Source organism: Apis dorsata, unplaced genomic scaffold, assembly GCF_000469605.1.
Source record: "Apis dorsata unplaced genomic scaffold, Apis dorsata 1.3 scaffold_42, whole genome shotgun sequence".
Taxonomy (NCBI): domain Eukaryota; kingdom Metazoa; phylum Arthropoda; class Insecta; order Hymenoptera; family Apidae; genus Apis; species Apis dorsata.
This window is the reverse complement of record NW_006263344.1, coordinates 69,515-90,585: the sequence shown is the minus strand read 5'-3', so window position 1 is coordinate 90,585 and position 21,071 is coordinate 69,515. Positions and strand designations below refer to the sequence as shown.

General features: G+C 37.8%; 1 protein-coding gene across 1 annotated transcript in view; it reads right to left on the bottom strand.

Annotated features, from left to right (window-relative positions):
• LOC102672095 (3-phosphoinositide-dependent protein kinase 1) overlaps positions 1-21,071 on the bottom strand; it is a 486,800-nt gene that overhangs the window by 402,828 nt on the left and 62,901 nt on the right. Inside the window, exon 2 of the mRNA XM_031513868.1 lies at positions 7,253-7,279. Coding sequence (XP_031369728.1) covers positions 7,253-7,279 — 27 coding nt within the window. The remainder of the gene's footprint in view (positions 1-7,252; positions 7,280-21,071) is intronic.

Genomic DNA, 21,071 nt, shown 5'->3' with positions numbered 1-21,071 from the left:
ATGTTTTTTTTTTTTTTCATTTATTGAGGAGAGGATAGCTGAATCGGGGTTTCTTTGTTTCTTGAAAATATAAGATGAAAATCGATTGGTATTGTCGAGAAATTTGACCACAGAACATTTAATTGGTCAATACCATTATTTTGGTGCTTATTTTGGTTTTGTAAGTGTCGTCAGCACTCGATTTTGAACTTTGCCCTTTTTTCTCTCGAATGATGGCTCAAGAGATTTTTAATTTTCAATTTCTTCTTTCGATTTACTGAAACATTTTCACTGCTATTTCCATTAATCTATTATGCTTTGCCACGATAATTTTTACACTATTAATTTTGAAACTTTCTCATTTATCTATCCTTTCTCTGTAATGACAATTGAAATCTTTTATTCCTTTCTCAATTAAACCTTGTTTAAAATTTTTCGACGCTCAATTTCCTCTTGCATTCAATCGCTTATAATAAATTACCTTTATCTATAATATCCCATCCTTTTATTTACTTCTACGAACCAATTTTGCTCGTATAAGCGCTCACCATTCTAATCCATTTTTTTTCTTTTTTTTTTTTTTTCACCAATATAACAGCTTCCAAAAGAATGATTTCAACGTAACGGCCAAATGGGAGGGAAGGTTCGAGGAAGAAGAACGATCAGACAGTGTACAGCCAAACTTTTTTCCAACCGACGAATCTCTTGGATCACACACGGGTGGGCGAGAATCTGGGTGTCGACTTTTCGCGAAATGCTGCGAACGCCCACGGCAGCGCCATAACTTTCGAGATTTGAGAGATATCAGTAGGGCTCCAGTAAATCACCAGCAATCATTCACGAGATTCCACGGGATAAGAAGCGTGGAACGTATTCCCTTTGCCAACTTCTTTGTTTCTTCCCTTTCCTTTTTCCAGTCTCCTTTTTTTCTCCACGTGTCTACGGGAGATTCTTGACACGAACAAGCGTACAGTCATCCTCCAAAATTCCATTAACCTCTTGAGCATCACGATTTATAAAGGCACATTTCTTTCATCACGATTATATTCATTTATTATTATACTCAGCTTTTGTCCTTATTTATATGACATTAATCTTTCAATCTTATATAATATTGTCCGAATTTGTGTTAATTTACGCTTCATATTTATTCAGAACTTACTTCTCTTCTTCGTTTCAAGATAATCCTTTATCTTACTTTAATCCTTTCTTAAAACCTTCAACTTGCTAGTATTTTCAATAGTGCGACGCGTTTCCAAGATCTTCGTGTTCGTCGTCCATCAATCCTCTTCGAATCTTCGCTTCGTCTCTTCCCGATCCTTCAACTTTCCACGCGTGATCATAGTACATCATAGCACGTATCAAGGTGTGGTACGCGGTTGACAAGAGCAGTTCTCGGAGGAGAGGAGAGAGAGAGAGAGAAAAAGAGAAAAAGAAAGAAAGAATTGGGCAGCGAGGCGGAAAGAGGAAGGTACAAGCATTAAAGTTCCACGCGGGCGTTGCTCGGCCGATTCTCGCATCCGCCTCGGCTCGCAGCGCTCTGTGCCCGAACTGATATCCATATGCAGTAGCCCGAGGAAATAAGCTCGCTCGTAAATAAGAAAAGTTCTTACGTCTCTCTGTGCCTGTTCTCCCTCTCCCTCTCCGTTCCTGTCTCCTCGGGCTGCTCGCCGAGTTCCTCGGCGCGTGGCTTCCGAGATATCGAGTGATTTGTTGCGATTCGCTCTCTTTTTCGCCACCCCACGGCTCGCCACGCGATACACCGATAATTTCGGTGCTTTAGGCGCGGTAATGGCGCCGTCTAGGTACGTATACTTACGTATATACACAGTGTTATTAGGAATAAATTTGGAGGATTCGATTCCAAACGCAAAAATAAAAGTTGGTGTACAAAAATGTTGATTGTGGCTTATTTGTTTTGGAGGAAACGAGATGGAACAGGATATGTTTTTGTCATGTTTGAATTGTGAAAAGTATAAAAATAATTAGAAAGTAAGAATTAACGAAGCAATGTATAAATAGATAAATACTTATTTATTTATATTGATTATTAATAATTAATAATCACGTGGAGTTAGTTGTCGATCATAGTACTAAGCAATTTAAATTTGTTTTAAGTAAAGAGAAAGAGATAAAGACGTTTCTATTATCGTCTTGGTTTGTCTAATATAACTTCACTTTATTATAATTTAATAAACTTTAACCGCCTTTTTTGTACATCAACTTTTATTCATGTTTGTCCTGAAGAATTAATCCACTAAAGAATCTTTACTATATTATATTTCTAATTTTAATTTTTTCAATTTTCTTCATTTATGCAATATTAACGATCGAGTTTTTATTGAATTATTCAAAAAAAGAAAGCATAAATCTATATAGTGTCATCCAACTAATCTCTAACTCTTTTCTGAAAACGTCAATCTCTCGAAACGTATTCCACCATTTTCCTTCAAACGCGTTCCATCAAGCAAAAGCTATAACTTCAAGCGGGAATGTAACAATCAATCGATCGATTTGACGTATTTGGACACCGTGTAACACGACAATCAACCACTTTGCGCATCTTCGTTACTCGTTTTTGCTCCAGAGAAATTTAAGCGTAACGTACCGCGATCGCTCAAGCCGATTGATTTACGCGCCATTTCATCGAAGCGCGGCAATTTTGAAAATGCTCCGCCCTTACGGGAGTTTTTTCGATATCGTGGCAGTTTTCCTCGTCTCTTTCTCGGTATCCATCGTTTGTCGTTTCCGCTTTGGAAGATTTATGACCGACTGGAACTACGGAGGATTGAGAAACTGGGTGAACGATAATGAGATACGTAAATTGCTCGACGATGGCGGGAGTAATTGTTCCTTGAATGATGGGAAATTTGGTCGGTGAATGATCCCTTTGTGGCTTTATAGAGTCGTGCATTAAACGGAGTGAATCGAATTAGTCTCGGGATTTTTGCCTCTTTTCGAACTTGTCCAAAGACTAGATTTGTTTTTGCATTTCTCAGCATTTCTTTCTTTCCTTCTTTTAAAAATAAAATCTTCTTTTGAGATCTATTCTTTCCCTCTTGTTTTGAGATTTTTCATAATTCTCTCGTTGTCATTTTTCTCATATCTTCTTATAGATAAATTGAATTGTTTCCGAATCTTTACAAAATTTTCTATAAATCTATATTTATTTAAAAATGTATAAATGATTTAGAGAACTTCAATAATACAAAACAACAACAAAATAAGAAAATATTGGACAATTTTTTAAAAGAATAATATTATACATCGTTTTTTAAAAAAATAAAGTTTAAAAAATAATTAAAAAACAATTGCTCGAGCATGAAATAAAGTTAAACAAGATTCTAGTATTATTAAGTATTATTATTATTATAAGTATCTAGTATTATTAGTATTATTATTAAACAAGATTATAGTATTTCGTTTCCATTTTAAATGTTCAAATATTCATTCTACAAAGTTCTCGATCCTATCTACGAGCAGATAAACTGTTTATACCGAGCAGACCGCTTTTATCGCTATTAGTTGAAAATCAAAATTATACACCCCTTTTACCGCAAAACTTTTATTAAAATTAGCGTCCGGGATGATAGTTGCACATTCGCCGCCGGTTATTTCCCTCCGGTTATTGAAGATACAAGAAAGTTACAAATTTCCCTCGGAGGAGGAGACACGGGGCGCAATACTATAAAAGCACATCGAATCCACCGTATCGCCTGTATAAATCATACGAAATGCGTCCATGAATTAAATATTTTCGCGTACATTCACGATGAGTTTCTTCTTTTTTTTTTTTTCTACCGGAATTCGTTCCTCATTTTATAGACATCGAGATAAACTTTTACGCGTCCCTTCGCCACGAAACGGCCATCGAGGAAACCTTGAAACGTTCCCCTTAACTAACACGGCGACCCATTTGAATAAAGCATTCGTTGGCAATAAAAGATCAATGAAGCCGGAAAACTTGGTGGAATTTGATTTTCAAACTACGGAAAACACGTATGCCGAGACATACAACGCGAAAAATATTTCTATATCTAGTGGTGAGAGTGAATAGATCCGAATATCGACAGACGTAGATTCGAATTGAAAGAATGTTTCGAATCAAGTTATTCGAGTTCAAAATAACTCGATTAATCTGAATAAAATGTTATGTTATCATTGTTAAATGCATATATTTTAATGAGATTAGTATCTTTGCGTTTGAGCAACAAGATGTGCGACAATTTTTATACGATTCAAGATAATGGAACCATTCTATTCATTTTGTTTCATTGTTCAATATGAAGTTACACGTAATTTAATAAATTGCTTGTGTTTGTTTCGACCTCTAGAGCATGTAACTTATACATGTATAAATTATATTTAAGAAAACAAGAAAGACATTGCAATTTTAATTTACTTAAAATTCCAATTTGAATTAGAACTTAAATAATAAAACGCGTACATATGCGTTCTATTTAATATGCGAGATACATGTCAATCAACATGCTAAAATAATCCATCTCGTTATAATTTGTGGATAACGAAATATCGAATATTTTAGGAAACATTTATCAAAGAAATTTTAACAAGAATAGGCATATCGATAAATTCTATCGAGCTCGATCGATTACGCGAACGTGTTATCCGGCAAATAACATTAATTGGATTAGTCGTGAAAATGAACTCATGATTAATATTTATTGACTCGGCGTATATTTAGACGGAAGATGGTATATTGCACATTTTGCAAACGATTCTCGCGTGTCCAATTTATCCAGACTTATTTGCCTATTTAATGGCCGAATTAAGTGATATTTCTAAAGTTTAAACGAATCGATTATTGTTCGATTAAATTGAAACTCGACTTCGTTTCCTATGTTTAATTAAAAAACAGAGAAATTGAAAGTTATAAAAGAGAAGCTTTTACAAAACTTGTTTGAAAATTTACAAATAAAGATGTATGAAAGACAAGAATAATGAACGAATGAATATTGTTTCATTGTTTTCCATATATTTAGGTATTCAAGTTAACAAATTTCAAGTTAAAAGTATTTTTTTTAAATTAATAAGATTTTTCAATATTTTAATAAATAGATTTTCGTGTTTATGAACTATTCCATTTACTTTATAAGCTATTTCATTATTCTCAATTAAACGTAACATTCAATATATATCGTTTTACGATCGACCAGTTCATATATAATAAAAGAAGAGAAACGACAAAAATCACAGATTTTATATTCTCTCCATAGAACCTGTCGCGAACGATATAATATACGGAATTTAACAGGAATTTGTACGGGTTACTCGCTGTTTAAGACACCGTTAAACCGGCTCACAGTACACTTATTTTTACGACTAAAACACTTCCTCCAGCTATGAAAAGTTCGCGCTCTACCCGTCCAAAAGTCGTCCAATAAAGACCCAGGCTTCGTGTTTTAAGATTTGTTTCCACGTGCATGCCTCTGGCGCACGGCGAAGAAAATTATCCAACCACGGGAAAAACGCGAGACAACAGGCATCTCCTCGAGTACGAGGCTCCTCTCCCCCTTCCTTCGTTCAAATTTTCTATCCAGCGTTTCGTAGCACGAGGTGAAAATTAAAATTTCTATCGTTTCTCTGCGCCATTTTTGTTGGAAAAAGAAATTAAAAAGACGGATAATTTAATCATGAAATTCAATTCGCAGTTTATGTTTCAAAATATCCAAAACATGTTTCTATCGATTGAAAATTCACTAGTAAATAATATTACGCGATCATTTTGAAAATATCAGAGATTTATTATAATGCATTTACATCTTATCCACGATGATCCAGTATAAATATTTATCGACGACTTCTAAAGAATTATTTTTTATTTATTCATATTATAAATATCCATATTAAGCTTATTATATAAGCTTCTATATTTATATAAAATGTATCACTTCTATAACTACAATTTAAATAGCTCCTTTCTTTCTTCTCTTTCTTTTTTTTTTTCTTTTCTTTTCTTTCTCTCGAAAAGCAAACGTCGGCTCGTGTTCCAACGCGGTTCCAACTTGCACAGAGGAGAGGAGTACCGACAAGTGTTCAGAGGTTGATCAAGATTCTTAAAAGTTTAAACGAGGCTGGTGTATACGTAATCTGACTTGCAGGATGTCGAATTGACCGCTACCTTTGCGTCCTTAATTACACTGGTTCGCCGTAAAAGGCTCACCCGGAAAAGAATTCACGAATACGAACGTTCGAGTCGCCGAATTATCGGAGCCACGTATCGATTCTTTTCTCCCGAGTTGTGCCGCTCGTTTCGCGCGAAATCTTCGAATAAAAGGACTTGTTGGGAATACAGGGAGACGTCGGGAGATCGGGAGGAGAGAACATGTACTCGGGGAACGTCGACGAGATGAAACGTTTCGAGGGGCAACACGTGCCGAAATGTCGGGACATAATTAAAAGAGCGCGTTTATCTTGGGATTGTTCAATCATGGAGATTAAAAATTTCAACGTAAATGAAATGTAAATGATGAAAATTCAACGATTCTACGAAAGGAATATTTCATTTCTTATAGTCGTTTAATCGAGAAAAAAGAATTAGATATCAATATTTAAAAAAAAGACTGTTCTGTCCTTATTCTTCCCACCATTGAAATAATTCTTTCTCTACGATTCCTCGATAATTATATAATTATCGATCAAGAAAAATAACATATAAAGAAGAGAGAAATGGTACGAATATTACGAACGATTTTTCCAGAGAATCGTGTAGAACCGAATCGATTTTTCGATTTCTTTGCCGTTATCATTCTTTCACGAGGAAGCATTAGAACTATCAGCAGATAAAAGGCAAGAAAGCGACTGGATTTCGCTCACGTCCCAAGAAAAAGTGAATCTGTCGTCCAAGAGGGAATCACGTCGTCGGAAACGTACTACCTACTCTGTCACGGTAGCACGTCACTGACTGTTTCTTGATTCGGGTGGAGAGGAGATCGACGACGAGGCCTTGATCTCCAGACAGGGTCCAGAAATTCGTTTCGTTCGGGTTAGTGATGGACAAGATTTGTTTGAATTCTGTCACGAACTCCCCGATCGTTCTTTCAAAGAGGAGAAAGGGACAGGTTCGTCGTCCCTTTGCAGAAATTGGATGCAAGATTTATTCGAGACGTATCGTTTCGAAAGAAAGAATTGTTAACGAATCGATCGAAATATTTTTCGTTATACACATTATATTTTTCGTATGGAAACGTCGATGCGCTTATTGATAAAATTCTACGACCAACATTCTACGAATAAAACTTTTAAATTTTACCTTCTCCTTCTGCGGGTCACCTTCGATCTGAAACAAAACCAATATAATTAATCAATAATTTATCCATTCCAATAAATTTCCAGAAAATTTAAAAATCACATATTTAACGGGAACAAAACGAAAAAAAAAAATACCAAATATACACAGAAACGAGGAAAAAACGAAACGAACCGAAGCGAATACCGAAGCGGAAATTCGTTCCCCTATCAGCTTCCCAAATACTCGAATACATTATCGAAATCCAGCGGCGCTGGATTCCCTATACCTACGATTTATATTTAGCCATTATCTCGGCCGCGATCCGCGTTTGTAAACATTCCGTCGAAATGGTGCATCGAGCTCTGTTTTCGATAGATAAAAAGCGATCATCGGTCGGGCGATTAAGCGGTGTCAAGATAAGAGTTCATCGCAATCCAATTACCACCGTCACTCGGCCGCTAGGTAATTAATCGCACGGCCGATGGCTCGCGAGTATCGACCTAGTAATTGTTATACCAAGACATGGATTATCTAACGAGGCCTGCTTCCGTCCTCGTCACGGTTTCCAGGGGAGGTTATAATCGAGTCGATTCTTAAAGCGAAGAGAGTTGCAACGAATCAATTAGTCTTATTTAATTGCTAGAATGATTAAAAATTGTCGTAACGAGAATGTAAAATCAAGTGTCGTTACTATAGATACACGAGATAAATATCAAGATCGAGGGAGAATTAAGATTGTTTGAATATTAATTGCTGACCTCGTTTGATTTGCTGAGTTTTAAATTGATACAGTTATTAATATCATTGTTGAACAATCTTTACACTGAATGTTTCAAATTGTTGGTTAGCTTATCGATAAAGTCTTGTAAGGGCAATTATAATCTGTATTAACTTCAAAGTATCCTCGATAAGGGTGATATTATATGGGATTTTATAAATTTTCTACATTTTATTTCGCACACTCCATCATCCTATTAGTGTATCATCTATTTTCTCGGCGTGTGAGTTATATACGAGCAATATCGTCGAGTGACGCAATGAAAAACGCAAAGGGAAAATTTATAAAAAAGGAAGAGAAGAAAAACGATAATAAATAACTATGAAGACACGAATGTGACTTCATATTCGAGATATCGCAACAAATCATTGGACACTGAACGGAAATTAAACTCGTATTACGTTAAAGCAAAGATAAAACTTGTCACGAATAAACAAATGTAACTTAAGCAAATAATTAGAAAGAAATCAAAAAGCAGATAATTATAAATCAAATCAAATGAATTCTAAATATAAATAAATGAACAAAGTAAAAGAATGTGAACGAACGAAACTAAAAAAAAAAAACGTGCATAAAAAGCAAGCTCTTTGAATAAACAAAATCGAGATCATAAATAAAATGAATAAATCCTAACAAACAAATGTAAACGAACAATCAGAAAGTATAAATAAATAATCCAATTTTATTTCAATAAATTAAATACAAACTCGAATTTATACACCGATATACAATTATTCCCAAGTGCAATTGTTAAATATATCAATTGCATAAACCGTGAAAATTATGCCAAAATAACGTTCGATTAATGTAAAATCTGTCAATCGAATCTTTTCCACTCTCCTCCCCACCGCAACCATTTTCCATTTTTGGAATATCCATGTAAAATAACGTCTTCAATATAAATAAATCATCGCGTGCTCGTTAAAAGGGACACGGGAAGAAAAATTCTTTATTATCTCGACTGTGGGGGATGTAGTTGGTTCGCGTGATCAGAGGGAAGGGAAGGGAAGGGAAGGGAAATATAAATGCGCGGACCGGTGTTTATGGCAGCTCGTTACCAACGATGGTTTTTAATTTCAACTTTGCAGTTTTTTTCTCTCTCTCTCTCTTTCTCTCTCCAACCATTCAGACACCCTTAAGTATGTTTACATGCATTACTTAACCCATTGTCGCGTTCAAAGAGGTACGAGAGGGAAAGAAAATGGCTGGTCATGTGGCACCGTGATTCTTTACCATTCACGAGGGGTAATATGAATATTAATAATATTCTTCGAGAAGCAAATTTTAGAATGACAATGGCTTCCCCTCCTTTCCCGGTATCTTTGCATAAAGACATTGCGGTTGTACCGTGTTGGTCTACAACTTGTCTTAATGGAATAGTATCGAGGTATTAAAATTATTTCCGTGATAATTGTTCACCGTCATTTTCAGATAGGATGGAAAAATATAATATAAAATCATCGAGATTTCGCATCGATATGTGTATATATTTTCTGTCGTGTTTTCAATTATTAAATGCACCGTGTACCGTCAAAGAAGACCATTCTGCAAATTACTTCTTTCATTTTTAAATACATCAAAGATGAGAATGAGTAGAGAAAATAATTCGTGTCATTTTCATATTGAATGAAAAGTCCAACAACAAGTGAAACAAATAAGCAAAGAATTTCTCACAAGCATTGAAATATTAACAATTAATTTAAACTCTATTTTATATAATAATCTCATATTTGATATTATTTACATCCAATACGAGTTGATAGACGAATCGCATCTCAGAAACGAGGAAAATCCAAGAGAAACGTACGATATCGAAGTGTCTCGGCGTGAATATCGTAAAACTCGCGTCCAGTTTAACCGGTTAATAAAGACAAAGTTTGTAGGCGGACTATACTAATCGCGCAACCAATACGGAAACAAATGCTTTTTAATCCTGTGCACGCCACGCTCTATCTCTTCCAACGACACTTAAGTACGTTTACATGGCCTGGCTAACCCCATTATCATCCACCAACGTGTCCAGAGGGATGCAAAGGAAATAGAGGGAAGATGGAGAAAGAGGGAGAGATCAGGTGGAAGAGGAGCGTAATCTTGGAGAGAATATCGGAGAAGGACAGAGATAGAGGCGCAAGGGAGAGGTTGGTGCGGTGTAAAAGCGGCTTCCTCGACGTGTAAGGTACGAGTGTAAGGCTCTTAAATGGTTATTGGATTGAGACCCTGCTCGAACGAGCGGGAACTTACTTGGCGATATCCTGTCGTGGTAGCGGTGTTCATGGTCGTTGGGTAGAGAGAGGAGGAAGGGAGAAAGAGGAGAGAAGGATGGCGTGGAAAGCCGAGAGGAGAAGCTGGAACGTGAAAAAGAACGGGTTGCATCGTAGGCCACACACGTATCGTGTAAATAGAGATAGCGGAGGAAAGGATGATGGTAAGTCGAGAAGAGAAAGAGAGAGAGAGAGAGAGGAAGGACACAGAAGCAGACCGCGCTGATGCGGATATTCGTATGCTCAAGGTACCGCCGACCACCGCAGTAGTCTCGTTGCCGCGTCCCGTCAGACGGCCAAGTTTTCCTAACACTTTATTGCGGCCCATTGTAGTCTCGCCTCGGCTCTCCACCGCTACAAGTGCCATATGAAACATTTAGTCGTAAGGGAAACACTTAATTTAACCGTGGCCACGAACGATGCCTCCGTTCTTTCAATATTCTTTCGCCACCTCGCGGCAAACCCTCCCGTTAGATACGCGGCACACGTGATCGCCGTAACTATTCCTACCTACAGGATGCGCTTCGTTAATGGGGGAGGCGGCCCCCGTTGTTAATTATGCGCGATTACGTTGCACCGGCGAACGTCTTCGGGCGTAATGTTCCCTCTAACGAACTTAAGGTATATCGTTGAAGCATCCGCGTGGTTGGCTCACGTGCGACTCGTAATCGATTTCAACGAAACGATTTCTATGCAAATGAAAAATCTATGAATACGTCCCGTGTACGGGCCTCCCTTCTTTTTGACGATATAAAACCAGTATAAAAGACGATTCTACCGATCCGAGGCATTACTTCGTCATTAACCCCGTTTAAAATAAACCACCAACTCGATTATTTTGCGACCGAGCTTTCGGGAGAAATAGAACAAGGATAGAAACACTTTATGCATACGAAAAGGAGGATCCAGAGAATTCAAAGGGTTCGCGATAACGAAAACAAATTGCAATATATTAAAAACGCGAAACATTTAAAATTCTAAGACAATTTCGCTTATTCCTTGGTAAACTCAAAAGAATTTCCATTTACTTCCTGGCTGGGACCGAACGAACCACGGTATAAAGAAGAGTTTTACGTTGATCGTTAGCCTCCTCTCTCTCTCTCTCTCTCTTTCTCTCTCTACATCCTTTCCAAACAACTTCCGCCCGTGTATGCAATAGCAGCAGCGCAAACAGCAACAAGCTCCCGTAGCAAACTGTTACCGATATTACCCTACCACTTAGTTACCAATTTACTTGGCCGGTCGAGGGACGTGGGGCGGAACCACGAGGCGGTAGTTTCCGCGATTCACGCACGTTTACATGTAAATCTAGATGTAAACCGAGGTCATACCTAGTTATTGCTCCCGGGGCCGCGCGTTACAATGTCGCCATTAGAAGAACGTTTTTAAAGGGTGTATCGTTTTCACGGGTAGCGCGCGCCAGATAACGATGGAAATTAACCGGAATCGGAGGGGAATACGAAAGGAAACTCGAATCTCATCGATTGAATTCGAATCGTGCGTGCACTAAGCCGAGGTAAATGATACGTGCGATTTAATGAAAGTTCAAGTGAAATTTAAAAAGATTGGCTCGAAATATTAAAAGAGCCGAAATATTATCCGGGATAAATCTGTTTGAACGAACGATTCTTCGGATGATCGATCGAGAAGAATTAAATTTGTGACTACGTCATAAAACGATTAGAAGATAAATAATTTTTCAAAATATTAAATATGAATTATATCATAAAAGAACGTATATCTAGTAAGAAAAAATATAATATATGTGTCTTAGAATGTGAAAAATCGATGCTCCATTATCAAAAATATTATAGAGATATACTCGAACTTATTATTCAAAATTACAATAGACCGTGACGGGGCAGAGTTTTGTACACGAGTTCACACAACACGATTCCATTATAATTAAGATTCGCATCAAGATATCAAAGTTCAGAGTTCCTCGCAATATTAATTTCACAGGCAGTTTACGCCTTACAATCTCATTCACGCCGTACACATCTCAGTCACTTAATATCCTTGAGCACGATCTTTACATCGTATCTCAAATATCGCCATCAATCGATCAATTAATCGATCGTTCCTCTTGAATGTTGCTTCATCGAAAGATTAACGAATAAATATATTTAACTTTCTAGATTATATATATATAATTTAAGTTTCCAACAACCGATCAATCGATAGAAGCAGAAGCGTAAACACGATTAACGAGGTTAAATGTTTTATAGATTCGTTAACAAGTCGAGGTTTCACGCGAGCGGATAAAGTTCTCCTAGGGGGGAAGAAAAGTGTGTTTATTAACTTTTCCAACTTCCTCCTTCAACTCCCATTCAACGATACCCGCCAATTCAATCTCTCTTGAAAGAATTTCCGCGGCGCTTTTGTAATTAACGAGCGTTCCCACGCGTGTCCCGCCAAATCAATGCAACGCGCCAATTAAAGCCACGCGTTCCTCCACATTGGACCTCGTCAAACGCGACTCGTTCACGCGACGACCATTCAAACGAGAGCGAGAGAGGCGAAAACTTGGAACAAAAATCTTCGAAACAGAGAACAAACCCATCGAAAAACCGTCTCGCCGAGTTTTTCAGTCCCCTTCTCGCGCGAGAATCGCCCTATTTAGATCTCGAATGTGCATACAAATCGATTCTAGCGGCTCGCGAGAAACGTAAATATGATGGCTCTAACCAAAAATCTCTCTATTGAAATTGGAAAACACGAACTCGCTTCATTGGATTCGATCATCGACATAAAAGATTTCCTTATCAAAACAAGGAACGAAGAAGTTTAAGTACAAAAGAAAATAAATTACGTGTCTACATATTTTATACAATAATAACAAATCATTTACTTGAAAAAACATCGACTTTCTTTTATGAAAACCACGCGAAAAAATTAAAAATTTCTGTCATCAAAATCCACTCGGGAAATAGAGAAAATCGTGCGATCTCAATTCGTTGCCGGGCTATACAGATTCAAAGTTTCTGTAGCTTTTAATATAAATAGGACCACAACCTAGTGACCTATATTTTTTTTCTGAAAACGCGTTTTTCCAGGAATCGCGTCTGGAGTTTGTGGTAGGTCAGAGAGACGAGGTGCGAGCAAAAAGTCCGAATAAAAATTATCCTTTTCTTTACACATTTTACAAAAGTCGTACCGGGATAAATAAAAAAGTTTCCGTGCTTCTTAATAATCTCTCCATCCATTAACCAGAAATCACTACCTTCGAAATTATAGTTTAAAATTTTGGCAAAGTTTAATTGATTTATATTAAATTCTGAAAAAAAACTATCGCTTACAATGATCTCGCAATTACACTTTTTAAATATCAAACGAGCATTGGCAAATATGCACGCAAAGATCCTCGTTCCTCTTTCAAAAAACGGAACTCGTTTCGTCATAGAGATATTCACTTTCTACGCGCACAAGAAACAGAACGAAAGAAGGTATGGTCTCTGTTAAAAATCGCGAACAGGTACGCGAAAAGTTTCGCCGCGAGGACTCGTTAATTAATTCGAGTGGCGTGGCGCAATTAATTTGTTTCGGGCTGCGGATGCCGCTCGTAAAACGTGCAGATAAAATTAATGAAACGGGGATACGGAAGGAGATCCACGGAAGGGAAGCCAAAGCGCATAGGAAGCGAGCGAAGAACTAGAAAGAGCCGGAGGAACAGAGACGAAGGGGAGAATTGTAGAGAAAAGGGTTTGGTTGGAGAGGAGCGGTGCAGCGGCCAAAGAAGAAACTCAACGACCGAGAATTATATCAGAAATAATATTCCGCGGGCTGCTTCGATGAGATAAACCGTTATGAAGGACGTGAGGAGTGAGAAAGAGAGAGGTTGAAGAACGGAATGTTTTTCAGGAACGACGATTTAAATGGGAACCTCGGTGCTTTCTTTATACTCGTTTCGAGACACTTTGTCAACGATAACGTTTTCAAAGATGAAAATATGGGGACCGAGGTACACGGATATTTGTCACTTCAGTGGCAAACAATCTTGCGCATCGTGGTTCCTCGAGTATTTTCGCGAGTTTTTGAGCGGCTCTTCATCTTTCGAAACGAATAAAAAAATAAATGGGCTTATTGTTGGCCAATTTTCCAGAGAATCTTTGAAAAAATTTTGAGACCAATTGAGGATGAATATATTATAATGTATATTAATGATATTATGTAGTATTTATATATATTATTAATATTAAATATTATTAATCACTAAATTAATCACTATAAACAGATAATTATCTATTTTATCATAAAGAAAATTTTTCGGATGCTAGATGTAAAATACACGTCATTTCGAAAAAATTATAACATAATTTTATCCTTGTGTCTCTTAAAAAATCAATTTCTTTCATCCTCCTAGCACGCGTTGTTTCTCGAAATTTCGATCGATCGCGAAGATCGAAAATTCGCCGTCGTCAAAACGATCCAAAAATCCCGCGTACGGAAAATGGGCGCAAGGGGAACCGATTAATTGCGCGGCACACTCGAGGGGAGCAATTAATTCGTCTTACGCGGCACACCGTGAACCGGATAAAAGCGTGTCCCGGGCCGTCAAAGCTGGGCCGAGGGGACGAAAACCGAGGGAAAAACCTCCCTCGAACGGGACGAGTGTACACTCGATTCCAATTGTTTTATTGCGAAATGATAAAATCGCTTGCGGATGCGTAGCAGCCAGTGGTGGGCCTCGGTGGAAAGTAAAGGGTGCACGAGTGCTCCTCTCCTGGGCTGGTCGCGAGTTTAAGAGGAGGAGGCGACCGCATGCTCGAGGAAAGTCGATGGAATTCTCTTTTGTTTTTCGATAACAACCGGCACACAAGGGCGAAGGAAGGAAGGAAGAAGCGAAAGAAAAGAAAGAGGAAGAGTGCAGGGTTAGGCCGAGATGGTTTGGGGGACGTTTATTCCGATACCGTGCCGCGAGAGACCGCCGCCTGTAAACGATCCAATTAAATTTCGCGCTATTGTAATTCGAATGGGCCAAGTTGTATTGCATAAATAAATTTATAACGTTATATCTCCGCCTTTTCCGCGGATCTCATTTCCTTTGTCCCCTGCACAATTCTACTTCTCTTTCTCTTGCCTTCTCTCTCTCTGTCACCCATTTCACTTTCTCTTTATTGCGGTCGTTGGTGCAATTTATTTATCTCTCCGAGGGATGGAAAGGCCCTCTTCGAATTTCTTCGCTACTCGAAACCGAAGGGTTGCCGCCACGAAGAAGGACCGTTTCACGGGATCACCGACCGAGATATATTTTCAAGAATGACAACGCGGAAAAATATCAAAAGCCAATTTGAATAAACGATTTATGCGTAGCTGTTAACAAAATCTTTGGCATATTCGAGCGAGATATTCGATCAAGTATATGAATTTTATCGATGTGAAAAAATATGCATTCCGTACAAAAGAATTCCAATTAAGAGATATTAGACTTTTAGTCTTTGGAACAATTATAAAACGACAAAAATAGCTGCGTAAATTGTTAAATTTACGCAATGGAAAAATCAGATATATATATTTTCGGATATATTTTGAATACATAGTGAAAAAAACAAAATCTCTTGGAAAATAATCGCATTAATTTTAACGAAAAAGGAAAACGAAATATCATTACGATACAATTACGATATATATTATTTCAAACGTGTGCGTTCTTCGAGAGGAACGGAAACGGATATTGCCGATCGTTTCGCCACTCCAACTACGTAACCAATGAAAATTAAACAATAGATAACATCCGTGGAAGGATCGAAAGGGAAAAGAATGGGATGCCTTATTAGAATTCATCGCGACTTTTTACGGTTCCCTCCGTGAACTGTATTTCACCGAGAAGGGGGACAACACACTATTATCCGAGGCTTCGAATATTTCCAACCCCCTCTTGTCGACGTATACGACTCTAACCCACGACCAGTTCTCAATAAAATGTTTTACAACTATGACGTGCCGCGCACCACCGTGGAGACGGAAAATTAAATTCGAGAAAACCGGTGAATAGACCCACCCCCTCCCCCGTCGTTCGATCTTCCTTCGATCCAATTTGCCCCTCACTACGAAATATTTAGCCGAGGCATATTTCGCGGTCGTAATCGCGTTAGGTCGGCTATTAATGAGATACACGATACCATTATTTCCGCTCGCACTTACACGTGTTACGAATTTACGACCGTTTACTAATGGCGCGCACACTCGATCCGCGAACGTATTAGCGTGGTACTTCGTAAAATTCGCGCGTATATCATCAAAAGGCTTGCTCTATATCGCTAGGGACTTGATATTGTACAATTTGATAGAGATTTAATAAACAACCGTATATATATATATATAGTCGAGCATTTCGAGAATAATTGTTTTATGTTTACTCGTTGCGTTTATCGATATATGAGCTATTTGGAGTCAAAATTTTCATGAGAATTGAATGTATATGATATAATGATAGCAATGGAATATGCATAAGAAATCATTACTTTTATAATTGAAGGTAATCTTTATAAATCGTGATTATATACTCGTGAAAATTTAATGTTTCGATCGTTGATCGATTTTTTACGATCTAAAGCATCGATGTTTCTATATTATACTGATATTGAAATGAATATAATTGGAAAGAAATATCGAAAAAAAAGGATACGTATGTAGCCACTCGTTGATAAAAATACAAACACTCGTCGTTTGCATTTTTTACTGGAAGTGGCGAATTTTCGGAGAAGGAAATCGATAAATTATGGACAAAATAATGCGCATCAATATATATTCTGTTGATTATAGAATGAACGAATGAATCAGAATTGAAACTGTTGATGAATGTTAATGAAATCGATGATGTATCATCCTTTTTTCAATTCGATCTGTTCGACCATGTATACCGCGAATAAATCTTGATCATCGTAAAATTTGGATGAAATTATATGTTGCGTGTTCAATTAAACGATATACAAACGATGTCAAAGATGTACAAGGATCAAGCATCAAGGATTCGAGGTTAAAAATAATCATGTAGAAATACGTTTCATAACGTTTTTTTTGAAGTATAATGTATTTTTCATTTATATAATCCATATGCTTGAGAAATAATTAGAAAGTGAATAAAAGAAAAATATGAAGTAGCAAGAAGCAGTGGATCATTAAAACTTCACAGTGAAAAACCGGTCAAGCACGTTTCGCGAAAACTTACGCCCTATATTTTTTTAATATTTTCAAATAAACTTGAACGAATAACTTATATTATATCTTCAATTCCAAGAAAATTCGTCTAAAACAAAAATTCTGATTTTTAACGAAAGTTTATGTGTATGTAAATCATAATGTATTACATGGAACAATGTTGTTTTCAGTTCTAAATCTCTTTGAGGATTCATTTCACCCCCTCGAGCATGTTTTAAATACAATTACATCTGGGAATATTTTTTACAACAACAATATGATGAAACATTGAAATTTTACATATCCAAAGCTTTGCTCGTACAATTAGAAAGTTATATTTTAATAAAAAAAATATTAAAGATTGATCTTAAAATGATACTCTACTAATAAAAAAATTTCTTTATACGTAATTCAATATACACATAAATTTTCATACAAAATAGAATTATTTTTACTTTTAAATTTATTAATTGAATTCGCGTAAAGTACACACTCATTTCGATTTATATAAAACTATTCGCGTGCAATAATAATATGTATTTCTATATTTTGACCATATATCTTTTTATAATTATATGCAAAATTTTATTTATAAAATCATTCTCATTAATTAATCAAATTCTATCTATTTCTGCCATATAAAGTGTGTACTTAACATCTATATCTTTGTTATTTTAGAATCAATTAAAATATAAATACAAAAATATATACATATATATAAATTTCTGTAATCCTCTCCCTCTTTTTTATGTCTATCAATCACAAATTCGAAGAACAGAATAAAAAGGGAAAAAAGTAAAGATTGGTATAACAGAAACAGGTTGTTTCGAGACACTTTTACCCGAGAAACTTTCCAGCTAGACACACTTTAAGAACCACCTGATCCGTTAGAGAACGCCTAGAGAAAATTGAATCGGCTCCCCGGATAGTTATTTATGCAAAACACCCGCTCTTTAGGCTACGTACCGCGGGCAACCAACGGATGTATCCCGCAGGATGCTTATTACAGAGCTTTGGAACGGAGAAATATGTGTGCATTGCCATCGGTTGTTATTATTATTATTATTTTTTTTTCTTTCGTCAAAATGCCGAGTAAAACTCAATCCAGTCATGCAAATTTCATTTGAACACTTTAAGTGTTCCCCTTCATTCTGGCCCAAGGCCCAGAAACGATCCTGAGGACATAGTCGATCATTTCTGACTTCGAAAAGATTAATACCATGACATCAATTGTCTGCTATTCCACGATAAATAATTTCATTTCATTCTTTCTTCATTAATTAGTTCATGTTAATCGTGCGTAAGATTATCCAATTATCTAACGTGAAAGATGCTTTCGATCCCTATAATTATCAATTCATTATATTTCTCATATCTCTTAATATTTTTTATAAATTTTTTTTGCGCGCATTTCTTTTCTTCCTCTTTTCCTTAATATTTGTTATATCCCGTACGAATATGAATTTCTTATCTAATAAACACGTTCTGCACGAGATCGATTAATATCCTATTATCTACGAACGACAATGTATATAGAAGCAGGTATATTAGCGGTTCTAAAATGATGTAGAACAATTTATGGAGATCTATTATAAGCGTAAAATATGTTAGATTTTGAAATGAAAATTTAAAGAGGGAAAGCGCCTAATACGAAAATGATGAAATCCCTAATAACGCGCTTCATAACTCGCAGGTATATCGATGTAGAAATTTTCCACGGGTAATTTAATTACGTAGCTTTAGCGTGTGGAAATATCGTACCTCTTGACTCCTTTCCGCTTTGCAGATTTATTAAATTTTCCACTGTACACCGAACGCTTGTTAACTTCATCGGCAAAGAACTAGGAAATATTTCAACAACGATAACAATGTCTGTAACCGGTATCGTGTTACCCAGGATTAAATCACCCCTTCGTTATAAAACTTTCGTGGTAATTATTACATCACTAATTGCGGCCATTATAATAACAGATCCGTTCGCACAACTGCCCTTGACCCTATTCCTCCAATCCAAAGGTTACATCATAGTCCAACACTTTTTCTTCGTTCGACGTAATATGCACGCGTACTACCACAACTCCGAAAATACAGATTCGCCTTGATACGGAGAAATAAATTTATTCCTGTCATAAAATCAGATTACATCTACACGTAGTCGAATGATCCACCAGGCCGGATAAAAAAGGGGTAGCGTGCTCAATTTGCATATCAGTTGTTTCTAAGCATATGGACACCAGGCGAGATTTCGCCGCGGGAAAATTACAAAAAGTGATGAAAATATTTTTATACTCCCTCTTTCCTTCTTTCTCGTTTCCATCTATCTCGAAACGTTTCTTTCTTTTTTTCCCGCTCTCAAACTCAAACGATACATATTTCTCAAACAATTCTTCCCTTCCATAATTTTCTTTATGTCCTATCACATTTACAAAATTCCTCTAGGGAACGAAAAAAGGAAGAGAGAAGGAGGGAGGGAGAGAAAAACAGATATAAACGATTTTTCTAATTGCAGACGCGCAACGCGAAATCATACACGCACATATGCAAGAATCATCGTAGAAAGGACATGTTTTGCGAAAGGGAGCTCTCTTCGAACCATTTTCTACGTAGTACGAGGCCGCTTGGCTCGCGCGCGCGCGCCCGTGTGTGGGTCGACGATTCAGACCGAGCCTATCCCACTAACGTGGGTTGGTAGGTGGATCCTGGTGGATCAATAGCCTCTGTCTGGCCTCACCCTCTGCCGCCAGCCTCAGTGCCCTCATTCGCCGACAACTCAACTCCAAACTCACCCCTCCTCTCTCTCTCTCTTTCCTCCCCTACGCTCTGTTTCTTTCTCCCTTCCTCCCTCTCCTCACCCCAGCTTTTCTCTCCTCCACTGACTGGCTGGTTGACGCATTCTTTCTCTTCCATAATCTCTCTCTCTCTTTCTCTTCCCCTCTCTTCCAAACTCTCCCTTCTTTCCTCTCTTTTTCTCTTTCCCCTGCCACCCCAGCAATACTCCGATTCACCGTCTCTTTCACGCGAAAGGAACACTCGAAGCAACCACCCTCTCTCTCCCCCACCTCCTCGTACGTAATTCCACCCCCTCTGTCAGGCGAGCGAGCGAGCGAGCGAGCGCGCACACACGCTCGGCGGGTCGCGCGTCAACCACGAGCGAACGTATGTTCGAGAGTGTATGCGAGAGCTGATCCAGCGTACGCTTGTGGACGAGTGAGCGCGGGGGTGCGCGCGGCGAGGCGGGCTGACCCATTTTTTAGCGTTTCACCTGTTTTATCTTCCCACCCCTTTTTACGCCAGAGCCCTACTTTGTTAATGCCTCGAGCGGCCCGCTAGACGACGCCAGACGCCTTCCTCCACCGATCCGAGAGTAATGGCCGTCGCGCGTTTTTCAGACGCGCGCGTACCATACGCGTCACGTAGAACGAGAAAGAGAGAGAGAGAAAGAGAAACTGATTCGACGACGGTGCGTGTCTCGCGCTGCCACCGCCTTCAGATCGCTCGCAGCACCCCTTAGCGCATACTTACCGACTAGATGAAAGTAGATACGCCGCGTGTGCGAGTTTCATTAATATTCTGTATCACCGAGTCACTTCCGGATGCGACGTTCGTCGAGCACGGAACGTTGGGAGGGTGGGGGTGGACGGGAGTAGGGGGTGGCCGTCTC